The sequence below is a fragment of the Talaromyces stipitatus genome, genomic scaffold (genome assembly GCF_000003125.1).
Source record: "Talaromyces stipitatus ATCC 10500 scf_1105507295527 genomic scaffold, whole genome shotgun sequence".
Lineage (NCBI taxonomy): Eukaryota > Fungi > Ascomycota > Eurotiomycetes > Eurotiales > Trichocomaceae > Talaromyces > Talaromyces stipitatus.
Genome location: NW_002990114.1, coordinates 1,681,441 through 1,699,105, shown reverse-complemented (window position 1 = coordinate 1,699,105; position 17,665 = coordinate 1,681,441). Strand labels below are relative to the sequence as shown.

The 17,665-nt window shown below is 47.0% G+C and overlaps 7 protein-coding genes across 7 annotated transcripts; 3 read left to right on the top strand and 4 right to left on the bottom strand.

Moving 5' to 3' along the window:
- Positions 1 to 200: 200 nt before the first annotated feature.
- TSTA_086660 (DSBA-like thioredoxin domain protein) lies at positions 201 to 1,085 on the top strand (the record flags this gene model as incomplete). Its single annotated transcript, XM_002478351.1, has 2 exons — positions 201 to 245; positions 315 to 1,085. 2 exons carry the CDS (start codon positions 201 to 203, stop codon positions 1,083 to 1,085), a joined length of 816 nt encoding a protein of 271 aa, XP_002478396.1.
- Positions 1,086 to 1,288: 203 nt separating this feature from the next.
- TSTA_086650 (tRNA processing endoribonuclease Trz1, putative) lies at positions 1,289 to 7,234 on the bottom strand (the record flags this gene model as incomplete). The annotated part of the gene is made up of 6 exons (XM_002478350.1): positions 1,289 to 4,693; positions 5,070 to 5,097; positions 5,184 to 5,838; positions 5,890 to 6,188; positions 6,253 to 7,062; positions 7,122 to 7,234. The coding sequence occupies 6 exons, from the start codon at positions 7,232 to 7,234 to the stop codon at positions 1,289 to 1,291; spliced, it is 5,310 nt and encodes a 1,769-aa protein (XP_002478395.1).
- A 252-nt stretch (positions 7,235 to 7,486) lies between these two features.
- Positions 7,487 to 8,407, top strand: TSTA_086640 (short-chain dehydrogenase/reductase, putative; the record flags this gene model as incomplete). The annotated part of the gene is made up of 2 exons (XM_002478349.1): positions 7,487 to 7,937; positions 7,998 to 8,407. 2 exons carry the CDS (start codon positions 7,487 to 7,489, stop codon positions 8,405 to 8,407), a joined length of 861 nt encoding a protein of 286 aa, XP_002478394.1.
- Positions 8,408 to 8,970: 563 nt separating this feature from the next.
- On the bottom strand, positions 8,971 to 10,810 carry TSTA_086630 (bZIP transcription factor (LziP), putative; the record flags this gene model as incomplete). Its single annotated transcript, XM_002478348.1, has 2 exons — positions 8,971 to 9,758; positions 9,811 to 10,810. 2 exons carry the CDS (start codon positions 10,808 to 10,810, stop codon positions 8,971 to 8,973), a joined length of 1,788 nt encoding a protein of 595 aa, XP_002478393.1.
- A 1,763-nt stretch (positions 10,811 to 12,573) lies between these two features.
- TSTA_086620 (molybdopterin cofactor biosynthetic protein) lies at positions 12,574 to 14,792 on the top strand (the record flags this gene model as incomplete). Its single annotated transcript, XM_002478347.1, has 2 exons — positions 12,574 to 13,900; positions 14,056 to 14,792. The coding sequence occupies 2 exons, from the start codon at positions 12,574 to 12,576 to the stop codon at positions 14,790 to 14,792; spliced, it is 2,064 nt and encodes a 687-aa protein (XP_002478392.1).
- A 145-nt stretch (positions 14,793 to 14,937) lies between these two features.
- On the bottom strand, positions 14,938 to 15,956 carry TSTA_086610 (uncharacterized protein; the record flags this gene model as incomplete). The annotated part of the gene is made up of 2 exons (XM_002478346.1): positions 14,938 to 15,596; positions 15,647 to 15,956. The coding sequence occupies 2 exons, from the start codon at positions 15,954 to 15,956 to the stop codon at positions 14,938 to 14,940; spliced, it is 969 nt and encodes a 322-aa protein (XP_002478391.1).
- A 643-nt stretch (positions 15,957 to 16,599) lies between these two features.
- Positions 16,600 to 17,363, bottom strand: TSTA_086600 (GNAT family acetyltransferase, putative; the record flags this gene model as incomplete). The annotated part of the gene is made up of 2 exons (XM_002478345.1): positions 16,600 to 16,618; positions 16,645 to 17,363. The coding sequence occupies 2 exons, from the start codon at positions 17,361 to 17,363 to the stop codon at positions 16,600 to 16,602; spliced, it is 738 nt and encodes a 245-aa protein (XP_002478390.1).
- Positions 17,364 to 17,665: the final 302 nt, after the last annotated feature.

Here is a 17,665-nt window from a genome sequence, read left to right as displayed (position 1 = left end):
TTTATTACCTTAGACGATATATTAAAGTTGCCCAGGTAACTATGAACTTGCATCCTCCCTCAATATCTCGGTCGAACGCCGCAGTATCCATGGATGGTCATCATTGCTTATGAATTCGAGATAAGCAAGTCAATCCACATATTCAATCCAGGCAAGGCCGAAAACTGAAGCCTTTATCCATAGACTAACGAGACCATAGAATGGCAGTCATCAACATTGAAATGATCTTCGACATCGTATGCGCTGTAAGTACCATTCATATCACCTCAACCGTACGAATCACATTTCCAAAACAGAGCTCATGGTTATGAAAGTGGTGCTACATCGGGAAACGCACCCTAGACAAAGCCATCAGCATACACCAAAGGACATACCCAGGCGGCAAAAACGACATCTTCAACATAACCTTGCAGCCTTACTACCTGAATTATACCGTCGTTCAGTCACCAGATCGATCCCCCCGGGATGTGGCAACAGCAGCAGCAGCAGCGCCAACAATCGACAAACAAGAACTCGCAAAAACAAAACTGAAGCACATGAGCGAGCAGCAAAAGATAGCTCTGGAGCAGCGGATGAATCAAATCGGAAGTTCTGTGGGCATTCATTTCAGATCAGGAGGGAAGATTGGAAGTACGCGAGCAGCCCATCATTTGATTCATCTTGCTCAATTAAATGACCAGAAAGGCAATGGCCAAGGGGCCTCAAATGCTAGTGTCGCTAATGCCCTCGTTGCAAGATTATTTGAGGCTTATCATGAACTTGAGATGGATGTTTCTGATCGAGATGCACTGCGCAAGATTGCAGTAGATGATGATATTGCACTTGATTCGGAAGCTGTGGGTGAATGTTTAGATTTTTGTTTTGATGCTTCTTCATCTTCATTTGCGTCATCTGTTCTTGTATCAGATGAGAATGGTGGGAAAGAAAGTATTGTTGATAGACGAGCTCGTGAAAATCGTCTGCGGACGAATACTAGTGTGCCGATGTTCATCATCCAGGGCGAGTATCGTATTGATGGTGCACAGGATTTGATGGAGTTTGTGGAGATATTCGGGAAGATTAGGGAGAGTACTAATTCGATTTGACGAGAGTGTGGGATAATAATTCTACCAGTTTGGTATTTTGATATGACCAAAGTAGATCCTTATGTATGCGCCAAATCGCCTTTATATAGCAAAGGCAGGTCTACCACCAATCTCTATGAGGCACTGAATATGACACAAGAGAAAGGTAACAAATAGTAATACACATATGAGTAGGATATAAACGCCCCAAGATGCTTTATCCTTTATGCCTTAGTATCCTTTTGCTCTGGTTCTCCCTCACCCTCATCAGACCAACCACTCTCCGACTCACTAGCACTCCAAGCCGACTTCTTGGCTTCGGTAGAGAAGCTACGAGAGGAGAGTCTTTGCGGTGATTTCACACCACTCTTCTTTTTCCCAGTCCTTGCCTGTTTCGCTTCCAGAGCCATGCGTGCCTTTTCCCTCGTTACAGCACTTTCTTCCTCGGCTACTCGATCAAGACGTTCGATGAGTTTCTCAAATGCAGGCATGAACATTTGGGCAATGGGTATATCTCGTAATTTCACGCCCATGTAGTCAAATGCCATACAGACGGGCATCTCTGGCCTGTCAAAGTCACTCTCCAACGCTTGAGTGACTTCATCGTCGGCCCCGTCTTCGGGAGGGTCGTCATCGGGGATATCCAAAGTGCCCTTCTGCATCTTAAAAGTTGCTCTGGGGTTGTCATGCTGCGCTCTTGGTCTACGACTGGAGTCTTCCATTTTACTGATTTTGGCGTATCGCTGACTAAAATGGGTCAAAAGCACCAGTTTCGCGTTCATCCATCTTCCAACCATCATTGCCTCTGACGTCGTGCTGTGTTTCTTCGCAAGAGCTTGGCCTTGTAGATCGTCTTGGAAAGTAGCTTCGTGGATCAAAAGAGTGGAATCCCTGCCCATTTGCGCAAAGTTCATCGACGGTCGACAATCTCCAGAATATGATACTTTGAACCCATCTTCCCATTCCAAGGATAAGCCCATGGCATGCCTGCAATGATTGACAAAAACAGCGTTGAGACTGACGAGGCCAGTAGTTGCCTGTAGAAGCGGGGTGAGATGGCTCTTTGGGGTGTCAAACCTCAGAAACACCGGATTACGGCCGTCTTCTTGAGTGGTTCCGTCAGGCTGAGTATATCGATAAACCAACGACGTATAAGGCTTTTCAATGGCAGGTGGAAGAACTGCCAGGGGCAAGATCTTCTCAAATCCAAAGTTCTCCACTCCGGCGTACTCCTCCAAATATTGTATGTACATGGTTTCACCAACCACAGCAAGTCTCTTTTGTTTCAAAACTTCAGTCACGTCCTCTGGCGCGGATCCCGTGCTGGGAGATCTGGCTCCGTAATTGACCTCATACCATTCTTTGATCACGGCAACAGAACCAAGGTGGTGGTCAGCATGCATATGACTGATCCAAATCATACGAAGGTTTTGCATGACTTCGCGGAACTGTTCAGGTGGGTATGTTCTTTTCAGCTGTCCAAGCGTATTTTCTCCACAGTCAAGTAGGTAGTATCCCTTTCCGACCACCTTCAAAAGTGTAGCAGAGACATTGCGATGTTTACTTGGACTAGATGATCCTGTCCCTAGTGTAACAACTTCAGACTCCATCGCCAATGGAGGGAGTTCCTTTCGCAAGTCCATAACCTGTCTAACAACCTCATGGTTGGTAAGTCTCCTTCTGATAACGTTAAGACGCTGTTGAACTGCCTTTGGTATCCGCGTAACGACATCACGTGTATCCAATTGGGGGATCAGTTCGCTCTCGTTGATACCAAAGTTGGGTTCCATATCCAACAAAAGACCCGGACAAGAAACCGTCCAATCTGGCTTTTGAGTAGTAGAAGCATTTGAATTGTGTCCATTAGGGCGAGTACCAGGTTGGGGAACAGTAACATTATCATGATACGGAATGGCAAAGTTTTCGCTGTTGATCTTAGCAAGGCGAAGTGAGGACTTCGCGGCAGCCATCATCGTCAAACGATTGGGACAAACATCAGTTGAAGAGACAACATGTTCGCAACCCTTCAAGCCAGAAATGAAATCCAAAAGACGAGAATCTTCAGCAACGCCAGGACCAAGAATCCAGAAAACAGATGACAAGGTTTCGGTCAAAGTAGGTGATTTCCACTCGGGACGTGAGATAAGGTCATCAATGTACAGTGTTGATGGCAAATCAATGAATGCAACAGTTCTACCAGGACGAGTCGGTCCCAAAACCATATCCGGAGTAACAACGGTGCCGTCTTCAGTAGTGTAGCTAAGTCCTTTTGTGAGCTGGGAGAAAGCAGGGCCTCTTGGAACACCCAATTCTATTGCTTTTTTGGGGTCGAAAGCTCCTCTTTGGTCGTGGTTGCGAACAAAATAACAGAGAGACTCGGATGACGGAGTGGTGGGAGGCAGCCTGTCCAATGTAGCGGCAGGCCATGGTCTTCGGACTAGAACTTTGATATTGGGAACTATACCGGAACTTCCAGGAAGTGGTCCTTGATACCGCTCGAGATCTTTGGTTTCGGGGTTACGCACAAACATCGTCGCAGGCAGTTTGACATCGTACAGATTTTCCTCATACAAAGCATCGAGTTTCCAATCACTGTCAAACATATCCTTCACAATATGTTCACGCAGCAACTGATCCTTGTCGCGAGCATCAGAAGCTGTAGATTGTTCGCTGTCACGTTCTTCGAATTCATTCAAACTTCGCTTCCGAGGACTCCTGAATCCGGCGCGACTTTCAAAATGGCGTATCTCGTAACTCGGCTTCAGCGCCATTGCCCAAACTCTGATATTTTCATCCACAAATGTGGGCTTCTGAAACGGGTCTTTGTCATTGCTGTTCCCTCGCTGATCACGTGCAAGGCTTGTTGAATCATACTCCTTTACTGAAATTGGCAAAGCCTTCCTGAATATGAATCTCCGCGCCGTCGCTAACATGTGGCTCACATTCCTGCCACCGTGTATGGTCAACCTAGATAGAGCAGCTTCCACTTTTGATGTTTTCGTGTCACCTTCTTCCAAGCCCTTCAATCCACTCGTCCGCGAGTCGGCAAGTGTAAGGATCATGCCCAATGTACCGCCGTAGTTGTGCCATGTAGTCTTTCCCGTCACAAACATATCATTCAAATATGAAAAAGGGAAGCCATGTTCAATAAACACTCGCTGCGTACCTTCCGCCAAATGTCCAAATACATATCTTCGATTGGGATAATTCAGGACAATGGTGGAACCGGGGCTGTCGGCCGTCGGGGTGCTAAGCACCTGGTAGAAGAACTTCATGGGTCTGCTGACTAGATAATCCGGCGGAGGCTGGCGAATATCCTCAGTTTGGTCATGCAAATGGGAATCAAAAATGTAATAACGACTTCTCACTCCGGGGCCCTTTCGAGGTTGGATTGTCGGGACGATCTGCGCGCCGGACAGGGCAGGCTGCTGCTCAGCGAGCGATTTATATAATTCTTCGATGTTGGAAGTTGAATTCCTGTGGAAGTCTCGCAATGAATTGGTCGAACAACGAGATAATAGCCTAGTCGCAGATACCCAGATCGTAGGACGTGCTGTTCGGGGGGTTGTTCCGCGGAAGGTGACCCTTCCGATTCCTCGCAGGGAAGCCAACGTGGCAGTTGTCGAAGGCTAAAACTGGGGAAGGTGTGATATCAAACGATGATCAAGCATCTCAGGCGAGATATACTTGAATCACAAGTGCGCTCAATCTGTTGAACACATAGGAGGCAGTCATAGATTTGAATGAGAAAGGGAAATCTAACGGAAAATAATTATTTTGCCAAGCCTGGAAATTCTCGCGCTAAGCGTTTTTGCTTTATCGAGGCATCGACTCTCATTGGCCAGCAGCTTCGACTTCACTTCTGCTTCTCATTTTCCAGACTACAATTGTCTTGAACTCATATAACTCGACTATTCGAGGATTTTAGAAATGTTACTTGCAGTTGGGGCAGTCTGGAGAAACTGGCTCTTGATGCAAGCACTACGGTGTCGCGTGCTGCCTAACTGTATAACGAGCAACACCTACGCGTCGTCTACTTCAAGCACAAGTTCATTCTATGCCTCCCCTACCCTACCGATATCATGAGCATATTCAAATCAATAAATAATTGGAGACCACCCCAATACATCCTCAAACCATTTATCACTCTCCAAATCCATCGACTGTATCCAAGGTATCCCATCCAAATCCGGCATATCAATAATGACACTACTAGCTGAAGCATCAACCCCAGCATTTGGCGCAGGTGGAACAACAACCTGAACATCATCCGTTTCAGGACGCATTTCAGATGAAATATTCCACTTAGCCGCAACCCACTCCCGAGATCTCCTCAAAAGTTTGGAGAGTAACTTGAACAAATCATCATCAAACTGCAGACCGGCTTCTTTACTCGTTTCATCTAGCTTTTTGGGGATCCATTCTAGAGCTGAAATAATATTGACGGCTTTGCGTACTAGTTGACAATCCCAAGCTGGATCGTCAAGTGTTGATAGGTATTTCAGTATTGCGGTGCAGCGAATTACCTGAGACCAGAAGTGGAATGGTAGACCGATACAGTCTGATGGAGGGATGCGGTGGAATGCTTCTAGCCATGTTTTGACGGATTCGACGGATTTCCATAGTGAGCCTATGCGTTCGTAGCCGGGTACAAGCGTGCCGTTGTCTATGTTTTGTCCGGTTGCTGTGTTGAGAAGTGAGGTATCAGGATTAACTGAGCGAGATGCCTGCTCTATGTAGAGTTCGACGTATTGGCCGTATGTAATCAGGATATCTGCTGCCATCAGCAATCATGCATCGCTATTCCACGAAGAGGAGTCCTTACCTTCTTGCCGAAGTTTTTGGGAGAGCGCATCTCTGAAATCCTGCAACTGTTTCTGCAGGGATTTCAGATACAGGTATGATGGAATCGGCATGGTAGCAGCAGCTGTTTCTATACGAGCACGATCGGCCTCGTGCTGCTCTCGAATATGGGCGGCCCTCTGTGTCAGCAACTGCAATCGCACTTGAAATATAAACGCCTCGTCTGCAAGACACGACATATTCCTCTCAAGGATGCGCAGCGCTTCTTCCATCTGAGGAGTCCATCGCAGAGCGTCTATACGCCCAAAATGAGACGAAATACTGCGACAATATCCGTCATTAGCAAATCCACTCTCCTCCCCAATATGATACGGCAGCAACATACTTTGAACTCAAAACAAAACAAGCCAAAACAACCTTCTGCTGCTCCAGAAAACTCTGAAGTGTCCCTCCACTCGCAGCACTCGCAGCTTCCTCATCACCCTCAGAATACCCCTGCGTAAGCCTGATAATCAACTGTACATCTGGCGATGAAGGCTTAAACAATCTCAAATCACATACCAGAGAAATAGCAAGCATCATCATCCTAGAAAGCAGATTTGCGCGACCCAGAAACGCGTCGGTGCTCCATGCAATATACGTTAGTATACCCAGCAATAGGTCAATACTAGACTGAACCTCAACCAGCGCAGAGGTAAAGACGAGGCGTTTGAAGTCTTCAGCTCGTGATAATTTCTTTTGTGTTGAGTGCGTGGTAACTACCACTATAGCCTGGAATAGAACCGGCCGCTTGACACGGAGCTGCCATGAGGTTAGGTCAGGGGGTATGTTGAAAAATGGAAAATGTGGCAGCATTCGAGTCCGGAAGAATTCTAAACATTCCTCAGCTTGTTTGGGTGGTATATCTGACGAGGAGGTCGGAAATGACTCCGTCGGAGGTGTCGGTCCTTGAAGGGTAGAACCAGACGTCGTAGAATTCGATGTATCATGTCCACCGGTAATAAATCGGTTTATATCGACAGGCGAAGACCCAGAAGAAGAACTAGCGGTCGCTTGTAACATAGACATCAAAATGTCAACTTTGCCTTCTAGCTGTGCGATTCGCGCATCCGATTCTTGGGATTGCTGGGATTTTTGAGCATTTCGTCTGCGAGCGGATTCTGATGGTTGACAGTCCTTTCTGAGACGGTGGCACCTGTAACATAGTTTCAGTAATCATGTACATCTTGAAAAATATGGGTTGCGTGTCAATACCTCTCACAAGGCCCATTAGAGCGCGGCACACATCGACACTTTGCCTTGAAGCATTGCATACATGCTAGACCGTATGTGCTGATCCGACCAGGGCTGTGACCACGTCTGTCCATATTGTACTTCAATTACAATAACAACAAACAGTATAGCGAAATCCGAGTATCCTTTGGATTCTTAGGAGATATAAAGGTGAGAGGATGATCCCAACGGAATCCTACCCGTCCAACCCCGACAAAAACGGACTTTTCTTCCGGAGTCCGATTAGGGTTTCGATAGGGCTTACCAAAATAGGAAGTTATCTTGCATATAAATTCCTCACTTCTTCTCTACCAACGCAATCAAATTAGCAACTAATTGAAGCCAGTATGTCTAAGAAAACAGTCTTAATCACAGGCTGCAGCCAAGGAGGCATCGGCGCCGCACTCGCCAAAACCTTCCACTCAAAGGGCTATCACGTCTTCGCAACAGTACGCAACAAATCCAAAGCCGACCCATTTCTCCAATCCGACGACAACAACACCAAATCTATCTCGATATTAGATTTAGAAATCACATCCCCCGACTCAATCAAAGCATGTGCAGAGCTTGTCCGAGAACGTACAGGCGGATCTCTGGATATTCTCGTCAACAATGCCGGGATGGGACTTTGTCTCCCGTTGCTGGATACTTCCATCGATGAGGCGAAGAAAGTGTATGATTTGAATGTTTGGGGTATTCTTGCCGTGGCTCAAGCATTTACGCCAATGCTTGTCAAGGCCAAAGGCGTTGTTTGTAATATTAGCTCTGTTGCTGCTTGTTTTCCCTCTGCTTGGGGTGGTGGGTCCCATCTCCTATTTTCCTGTCAAAACTCACCTTGATCTAAGAATATGAGTATAGGAATATACAACTCCTCCAAAGCAGCAACAACCCTACTCTCGGAAACCCTCCGTCTCGAACTCTCCCCTCTCGGCGTACGAGTCATAACTGCCATGACAGGGGCCGTAAACACGCAATTCTTCGCCGATAGAACGGATCTCATTCTCCCCGAAACCTCATATTATCAGCCCATCCGAGACGTGATCGACCGTGAAAACAAAGGTTTGATATATACGAATAAACAGGATGTTGATGTATATGCCAAGAATTTGGTTAACGATATTGTTTCTGGGAAGAGCGGGTTGGTGTGGAGGGGACAGTCTTCTTCGATGGCTTGGTTGTTGTCGGCGATTTTGCCGGGGAGGTTGTTAGCTTATTTGGTTAATGGGGATAAGGGGCTTGATGAGCTTGCGCGGGCTAATCGTGCCTAGGTATGAGATGTCGAGCTTCCGAGGGGAACTACAAGATTGGGGTAATTGTGTAAGACGTCTGTAGGTAACTACTACATGATTTTCGAATATTGTTCTGGTCATATCTGTATATCTTGAAATTCTATGACCATGAAAGCATAAAGAGGAATATCATGTGGTCAATTATAGAAATCATCTCAAGCCTGGGTAGATACTTACCAAAGGTGAGGAAGTTATCCCCTAGATACACTGAATTTCTATACAGGAATAGGGAATCGATAAACTAAGATTCGTAGAGGAATGGAAATTTCCTTTAAAATGTAAGCGGTGTTTTCAGCTAAGTACACATATGGCTTCAAGACCAGGAGAAACAATTTATACACGAAAGATGGTCAGATATTTCAAGCAATGAAAATGTGATGACAGAATTTTCTCAACCCAAGGCTCGTCCAAACCTAACACCAGGGACAATGATCACGTTCCGTAATGAGGGAGTATCCTTTGACTACTCCATACCCGCAGACTCCATATTGAAAGGATCGAACAAATCTATAGCGAACACCAAAACAATATCATAATCATAATCACAGAAGATGGTCTGTCACTCTGCATACGCGTTCGAATGCAGCGTCCATGCTGTAACATAGCCGTTTGAAGTCGCGCACTGACAACTCTGAGATGTCCTCCGATTCTTGGTCCACAACAAGCTTGTATTGGGAGGGCTTTCCGGAATCAACCTCATTGAAAAGAATGGAAGACTGACCACTTAGTACCGCAGGAACGTTATCTAGAAACAAGGCAAAACACGGGTCTGTCTCGTCCAAAGCTTCTATTGCTCTAGTGGGTTCGCAAGTGCTCACAGTAGTTGGTGGAGCGATAGGAGGTTGCTCAAGCTGGGGAACCTCTACCTTAGACGACTCACAAGATGAAGCCGGAGTTTCAAAGCTAGATGACTTTCCAGACAGTGCTTCTAGATCAACCGGCCCCTCTGGGACCTCGAGGACAGCAAAAACTGAAGGGTTGTAGTTCATGTCGATGCCCGAGTTCCAGCCAGCAGCATACAGATCCATGTGGTTATCTGGGACTATGACCATGTTTACTTGGGGACCAGCAACGCTGGTAGGAACGGGAGCCTGAGATACCATAGGTTGATGTTGGGGTTGGGCGACCTGAACAGGAGGCTGTGCTGAAGCAGGTAATCCGTTGGCAGTCAGATCATTCAAGACATCCGAAAAGTGTGGAGAGGACAAAAGAATGCGGGTCAAATCAGTAAGACGGTTATTTTCCTCTGCAAGCGCATGGTTTTGCAGACGCAGTTCGTTGTTCTCATTCGTTTTGGATGCAACTTCGCCCTCGAGTTGAGTGATGTATTCTACAAATTCATTAGTACACGGACAACACTAGAGAATAGGAATAGATAATACCCTTTCTGCGAGAGCGGAAAGCACGGGCAGACACCTTGTTCCGTAATTGACGTCGCTCCTTGCTGGTAAGCTTTTTCCCTTCTTCACTGGCTAATAGACGCTCGTCTTCGTCCATATCCTCTTCATCTTTCTTCTGTTTTGCCATTTGAGGCAGGAGCGATGTCGAAGCAGATAGACGGTTATCTTGACCGAGATTGCTTTGGCGCATCTGTTGCAACAGACGAGAAATCCGCTCTTCAACAACTGGGTCTGTTTGGCGAACTGGGCGAGTGGAAGGCTGTGGTTGAGGTGGTTGAGGTTGTTGAGCTTGGCGAACGAGCTGTTCCGCATGACGTTGGCGCATTTGCTGTTGCTGACGAATGATTTCTGCTTGCTGCTTCTGCTGTTGGGCGGCGCGTGCCATAGCAGCCTGCTGCTGATGCATACCTGGATATACCCGGCCGGCCTGCGGTGCGGGATGAGCAATGATAGACATCTCATGGCCACCCAAAGTATTGGGATCGATGAATTGCTGGACTCTGACCGTATTGGCCAGAGGAACGAAGAAGTTTTTGTTGTTGCCGTTCTCGGCTTCAATATCCATTTCGGAATGGCCGCGAGACGGGGCGGTACCAAAATCGACGGTTGAATCTTCACGTTTCATGTGCATACAACTGCCATCAGCCATGGGAAAACCTTGGTGTCCAGCACGCACGGTTCCTAGAGAATTATCATTATATGCCATGGCATGGGCAACTGCGTCTGGTGGAAACCCAGTCTGTTGTTGGTGATCTCCATACTGATGGCTTGGGCCGTTGTAAGAGGGACCCATATCATTCAGACTGGGTTCTGGAGTTACCATAGACGGCTGAGAAATAAGGGAAGGATCCGACTTCATGGACTCGGAGGTGGGATAAGCGGTTTGATCGAGGTTCAAAAAAGAGTCGAATTCGAGATCATGGGCGGAATTAAAGTTGGGCAGCGGCGAGGCTGTCGAAGAAAATTCGGCTAAAGTAGCCATCTTATCTCGCTACCGGGAGACGAACGAATGATTTAGTCGTATTTGGCGATTGTTAACGGTCAGATGAATTGATAACGATTAGAGGTGCCTGGATGAGGACAGATATATTGATTGTCGTGGAATTACTTCGAAAGCCCGGATAGTGAAAGAGCGTAGAGTCGATGGCGAGAAGGATAATAGTGGTGTGGAGGTTGTAGTCGTGATGCGTAGAGAAGGGCGAGAGAATTGGAGAGAGAAATGCTAGAATGGAGGAAGGAGTGATTGTTAAGGGGAGTTTGGGGAGTTTGACAGGAGGAAAAGCGCGAGTGGGAAGTGGCTTAGCTCGGATTGGCAGGAGGTGGGGCGGCCGGCGAGTCGGACAGTCGGGGCTTGTCGCTGCGATATTCTGGCCAATCATATGAGCTAGTAATTAGAGCTTCTTCCATAAACGGCTAGACCATTTCTCGCCTAAGAATAGTGACGAGACGCGTGTCCTTCCTGTTTGAGAATAATTATTTATACAAACTTCACAAATGACGCCTAAGGCACTTTATCTTGATTCTCTCCTTCTTCTTCTGCTCTAGACGAACTCTGTCTTACTCATATTTCACTCAAGCTTTTTCGTGGCTTGAATAATTTCTCCATTTCATAGTGCAATCTCTTCTTTCTGCCAGGTATCGTTGACAAATCAAGCATCTGTATGTGGTGGAACTCACGCACTGACAGCCACAATTCTGGCTTCGGATTGATCAGTCATCCCCCGGTTTCAGACGAAGCTAGCACAGCCTAGAGGCAGAAAGTTGGAAGTTTTAGACGAAATACAAATCATGAGACGGTTCTCCGAAGCCAAGACGACTTAGCAGACTGGAGGCCCCGGTCAGCTTTAATACTACGAATGCTCCGGATTTGAGCAGTCTGCAGTTTGACTGGGACTACGTAGGGATCCTTGCTCCGATCCGGTCTTCGAACTGTATAGAACGGGAAGATGTCGTTTCAGGATATATCAATCGCTTACAGATACCTTCGACGCGCAGTAACACCTTGAGGTCGAGTGAGTGCAATTGTGATAAAGACCCGTTTTGGAGCATGTCTCTATGATCATCAGGGCGCTATCATCTAAACCTAGTCCCATGCACAGATCATCGAAGACTCTTAATATGCATCTCTGCCACGCATCACGACGTCGAGATACGTAACCCTAACACAATTCATGCCATCAAAGCTTCAATATCCTACCTGCAAAATACCATCCATTTTGGTAAGTTCGACAATTTCAGAGGTCACCCGCTGAACTCATTACAATTGAGTGAACCAATGTTGTCCATTGAACATTCTCTGGTTCGAGTTATGCCGGTTTGCTAGCATAGGATCGCGAGCCTTACCATATCATTCGGCTCGCACCCGTTTTCTGTTTTCATATTCAACACAGATTCCGGACGAAGATACTACTACATAGTACATATCATGGAAAGTTCTCCAGATATACAGACTTGATTTCCAGTGGGCTCTTCGGAAAAACAAGAGAGCGCCCCGTGGAGATGTTGGTCTGACTAAGCATGCACGTGGTTTTATCTAAGCAAACGTCTACTCTTTCCTAATCCGGCATAGCTTATCAGTGCCCCGGCCGCTCTGCCCGGCCATTGGTCGAATCGAGTGTGGGGGACTGATCTTGGTAAGAAGAATGTCATTGCTATGATCGATCGGTGAAAATATAAGAACCTGCATTTGCCAACTTTCACAATGAGTATAAATAATCGTTCAGTTTCTAACATACTCTCATGATCATGGCCGGTCCGTCAGTTCTGCGGCGGAGTGTCTCGCACATGTGCTACACATCTGAGCTCCCGAGACTACGGTACTCGGGAAGGTACACAGTGACACATAGACATTTGCGACGACAACACAGCACTGCTGCTGTTACAGTTGAAGAGCGATCACCGTTAACAACCGCCGAATCAACCTCGTCGCCGACATCTCCGAGAGCAGAAGCCATCAAAACCGCAAAACCGTTCTCCGAATTTCTAACCGATACCTTCCACCGTCAACATGACTATCTCCGCATCAGCGTCACCGAGAAATGCAACCTACGCTGTTTATACTGTATGCCCGAAGAAGGTGTGCCGCTATCACCTCCAGCACATTTACTCACTACGCCTGAAATCGTATATCTCTCCTCGCTATTCGTCTCACAGGGCGTCACCAAAATCCGCCTAACCGGTGGCGAACCCACAGTCCGAAAGGACATCGTGCCCATGATGCAGTCAATAGGAGACCTACGAAAGGACGGTTTACGCGAACTTTGTCTAACCACCAATGGAATCTCCCTCCACCGGAAACTCGACGCAATGACCGAAGCGGGGTTGACAGGCGTTAATCTCAGTCTAGACACATTGGACCCATTCAAATATCAGATCATGACTCGCCGAAACGGGTTTGAAGCAGTTATGAAAAGCATCAACCGCATTGAAGAGATGAATTGTTCTTTCAATGCGGGCATCAAACTCAAGATTAATTGCGTGGTGATGCGTGGATTGAACGAGCACGAAATCGTGCCTTTTGTCGAGATGGGTCGGGAGAAGGATATTGAAGTCCGGTTTATTGAATATATGCCATTTGATGGCAATAAATGGAGTGCAAAGAAAATGGTTCCGTATCAGGAGATGTTGGACATCATTCGGAAAAGTTATCCGAGTTTAGAAAAGGTGGCAGACCACAAAAACGACACGAGCAAGACGTATCGTGTACCCGGATTCCAAGGAAAAGTTGGATTTATCACTAGCATGACGCACAATTTCTGCGGAACATGTAATCGGTTACGCATAACATCAGATGGAAATCTGAAGGTTTGTTTGCACGGTAATGCAGAGGTATCCCTCCGGGATCTGATTCGCGAAAAGAACAACGGCCTACCAATCAACGACGACACAATGGAAGCTCTCGACTTGCTTGAATCAGGCCGCTTGACGGCTCGTATTCAAGCAGAAAAGAATCTGTCGGATCGGGAACGCAGATTACTCGATGTGATTGGCATGGCGGTCAAACGCAAGAAAGCGAAACATGCAGGTATTGGGAAACTTGAGAATATGAAAAATCGGCCTATGATATTGATTGGTGGGTGATTTCCTTGTCTTCTCAATTGGATATATGAGCATATATCGGCGCTGGCGTCCATATTTGCATGTTATGATTTATGATGTATATGATGATACCTATCAAGATGATTTGTCAATGCAGCATTATAATATAGACTAACGTGCATATCGTAGATAACTCTATACTTCAATTCAAGCACCGTACAAGGATGAACACGGTGTATAGCACGCTGGTTCCAACACATCTCGTAACCTCATCAACGCACCCACTCCGAACATATACCCAACATATCCGAAACTCGTCCACCAAGAAAAGCAAGGAAAACCAGACCGCCCATGAAGTCAAACCCAACCACCCAGTTCTCCCACACCTCAACACCGCCGGACACATGCATATGACCAACGTAGGCCGCAAACCAAGCACACAACGCTACGCCCGGGCTACATGTCTTATCCATTTCACCAACGACATCACCTACACAACCCTCACCCAAACCAATTCCGACTGTTCCTCAACGGGCGGAACAATGACACTCGCAAAAGGGGACGTATTCGCCGCGGCACGAGTAGCGGGTATAATGGCCGCTAAAAAGACGCCTGATATAGTACCCTTGTGTCATCCGAGTATTGGGATTGATAGTGTTAGTGTTGACATTAACCTACTTGGGCCGGACACATCTGGTAGTAAAAAAGAAGAAGAAGGGAATAAGTTTGGAGCAGTCGAGGTTATAGCTACGGTTACGTGCGAGGGACGTACGGGGGTTGAGATGGAGGCCATGACGGCTGTGATGGGGGCCGCGTTGACGGTTTATGATATGTGCAAAGCGAATGATAAGGGGATTGTGATTGATCAGGTTAGATTGTTGGAGAAGAGGGGTGGGAAGAGTGGGATTTGGAAGAGAGATATTTAGATATTAGAAATTGTCTCAGTTTGAATTGTAAGGGAATGAAACGCCGCAAATGCATGACTGCGCCGGATGGACAAGACAGGTCTGATAAACTCCAAACACCATACTAAACATCGCCCAAACGCAACACGATCAAAAGAAGGGGGGATTATGAATGCTTCGTATAGCACCCTTTACACCTCAACATGACCCTATCACTCATAGGCCCATACACCTGAGGGCCAGCCCCAAACACCTTCCCACAATTCCGACAATTATGATGCGACGCCAACATCTCCATTAGATGCGTATCTCTCTTTTGCAGTTTTGCCAGCGACTCACGTAATTGTTGCGATTCAGCCTTTTTGATTTCCAGCACCGCCGTGCGTTGATCCTCAACGGCTTTACGGGATCGTAGATCGGCTTCATCTTTGTACGAGCGGAGAATTTCAAAGGCGCATTCGCCAAAGTCGGACAGAACTTCGGCCATACCGGGTTGAACGAGTAAGGCATTCAAATTCTGGACGCAATAATCTATCAACACCGGTCGTAAGGAGGTGTCGTTGTGCGGAGTAGATGTATACACAGCACGAATGATTAGTGGCAGATTCAGCTTTTCGACAGGTGTACGATTCAATTGATTCCGGAACATTTTGGAGGATACTTCTTTCAAGTCTCTGATGTCGAATTTGTCGCCGCTGGAGTAGAGTTGGACGTGTGCCAGGATGTCTTCGGTGGTTGCTGGGCGGCCGCTTTGGTGCTGGTTTTCGTCGTCGTTTTCAGAGTCTTCGGAGCCGTGGCAGCTTCGTTCTGTGGATGGGGCATTTTCTACAGATTGTCAGAAAGAAACACGAGTAGTTTATAGAGAAGGGACGTACCAATCTCTTCACACTTGGTAATCTTATCAGTTTCGTAGATCCCCGTATACAAGAACGTCAACACGGACTGGAACACATCCGGATCCTCATCCACAAGCTCCAGTTTCTGTATAATCCCCTCTTTGAAATTATCCTTGCACATCACTCGAAAATAGCTCGATCGAGGACAAATCACTAGACGGTGGACGTGGAATTGGCGGTCGCCGCATGTCACCAGGAAGTCGGAGTACTCTCCGCTCTCGAGATAGCGACCCCACATGGCCGAGATACCTTGATGAGGTCGTTCTAGGTATTCTTTTGTCAGTCCCATGTTGGTAATATTTTGGAGATAATTGACAAGTATGTTAGGAGCCGAAGGGCAGAGACCGGGCTATGTAAGAAGGACATACAGATAAAGAGGGGCCGGTGAATGGCAAATGGAGACCTCGTGATCGTAGCTATGTACCGGGTATCCCGATAACCCACTCAGAACCGGTTTGTTTACTGTCAGATCTGACGTTGTCAGACACAGAAATATAAGTTTTCATAGATGTACTGACAGCGGCAGGGTTGAATTAAGCAAGTTGGAAAGAAGAAAAGTCAGGTGAAAGCGTGACTCGATACTATATTTAATGGGCAAGCTTCCCCGCCATGGCTTGTCTTTGCCCAGCCTGCTATCATGAACACAATAACATCACGCCTTGGTTTGCAATAGCTACACAAAGTATAGGGGCGGGGGCTGTGTATACTACGCCGTAAATGATAACTGCGCGGGGCAAAAGCAAATCAGCAGCTTTGAATGGTGAAAGAGGGGTGTCTAGACTGTCTTGGCTTTGTTGATGTTGGCTTCTCCTCTAGCTGCCAAGAGGCTGACCGTTCAGTTGATTTAGAGCAGATGGAGTGCGCAATATAATATGGAGAGTTGTTGCAGAGAAGCTTTATATCTTAAAGTCAGGTGCCTGTGTCTGTGCTTGTCAACCCTTTTCTTTCTGCCTTTTTCTGCCTTTTTGCTTTTTTACACTGGCTTCCTCACGACAAATTCCTCCAACCGCCTCTCCTGCTTCCCCTGCTCATCAAAATTCCTCTCATCTAACCACCGTTGATACCCCGCCTCAAAACCACCATCCCCCGACCACTCAGAATCCAACATCGAAAACCACGCCGTATCCCGATTGCGACCCTTGATAATCAGATGCTGCCGAAACAATCCTTCATACAGAAAGCCGTACCGGAGAGCAGCCTTTTTGGATGATTCGTTCAGATTGTTGCATTTCCAACTCAGACGACGATATCCGAGGTCGCGGAATGCGTATCGCGCCAGTAGGTAGAATGTCTCGGTGGCAGCTGTTGTCCGTTGTAAGGCGAGCGAGTACATGACATGGCCTACTTCAATAGTGCGGTGGACATGCGCGATGTCTAGGAAGCCAATATATCCTACCACCTGAGTTGAAGTAGACTTTTTGGTAGGAACCCTGATAGCCCAGATGACTGGATCTTCAGATTTCTCCCAGATACCAAATTGAGTGCGTAATTCTTCGACGTCAGCTACAGGGCCTCCAAGCATGTAATCCCATAGCCAGCCGACTGCAGCTCCGCCGACATGTGGGAATAATTCCTCCGCATGTGAGGCCTGCAGCGGCTCTAGAGTCACAGTGCGACCCTGGAGGATGACGCGACTTGGGCGCGGGGCTGGTGTAGGGTCTGGGACTGGGAAGCCCAGTGGACGATTGATTGTCATATTGATCGAAAGAAGAAGGGGAAAAAAGGGCTGTCGAATTCAGTATTTTCGACTGTAGGGTAGAGAGAGCCAAGTTCATCTGATCCTTTCTCCAAAGATGGATCCCCGGACGTACATATACGAATGAGTCATTCGACGGCAGCCCTAATTTGCTCGTGTTGATTCCATGAGTAACTTTACCGTCTAGTAAGTATACTATTCTGAACAAAGAATGGATGATTCTGCCTAGGTGTCATTGACAAGAGAGTTTATTGGTTGTCATCGCCGAGTATATTACCAGGGTTAGGGTTGACATCTTTTAT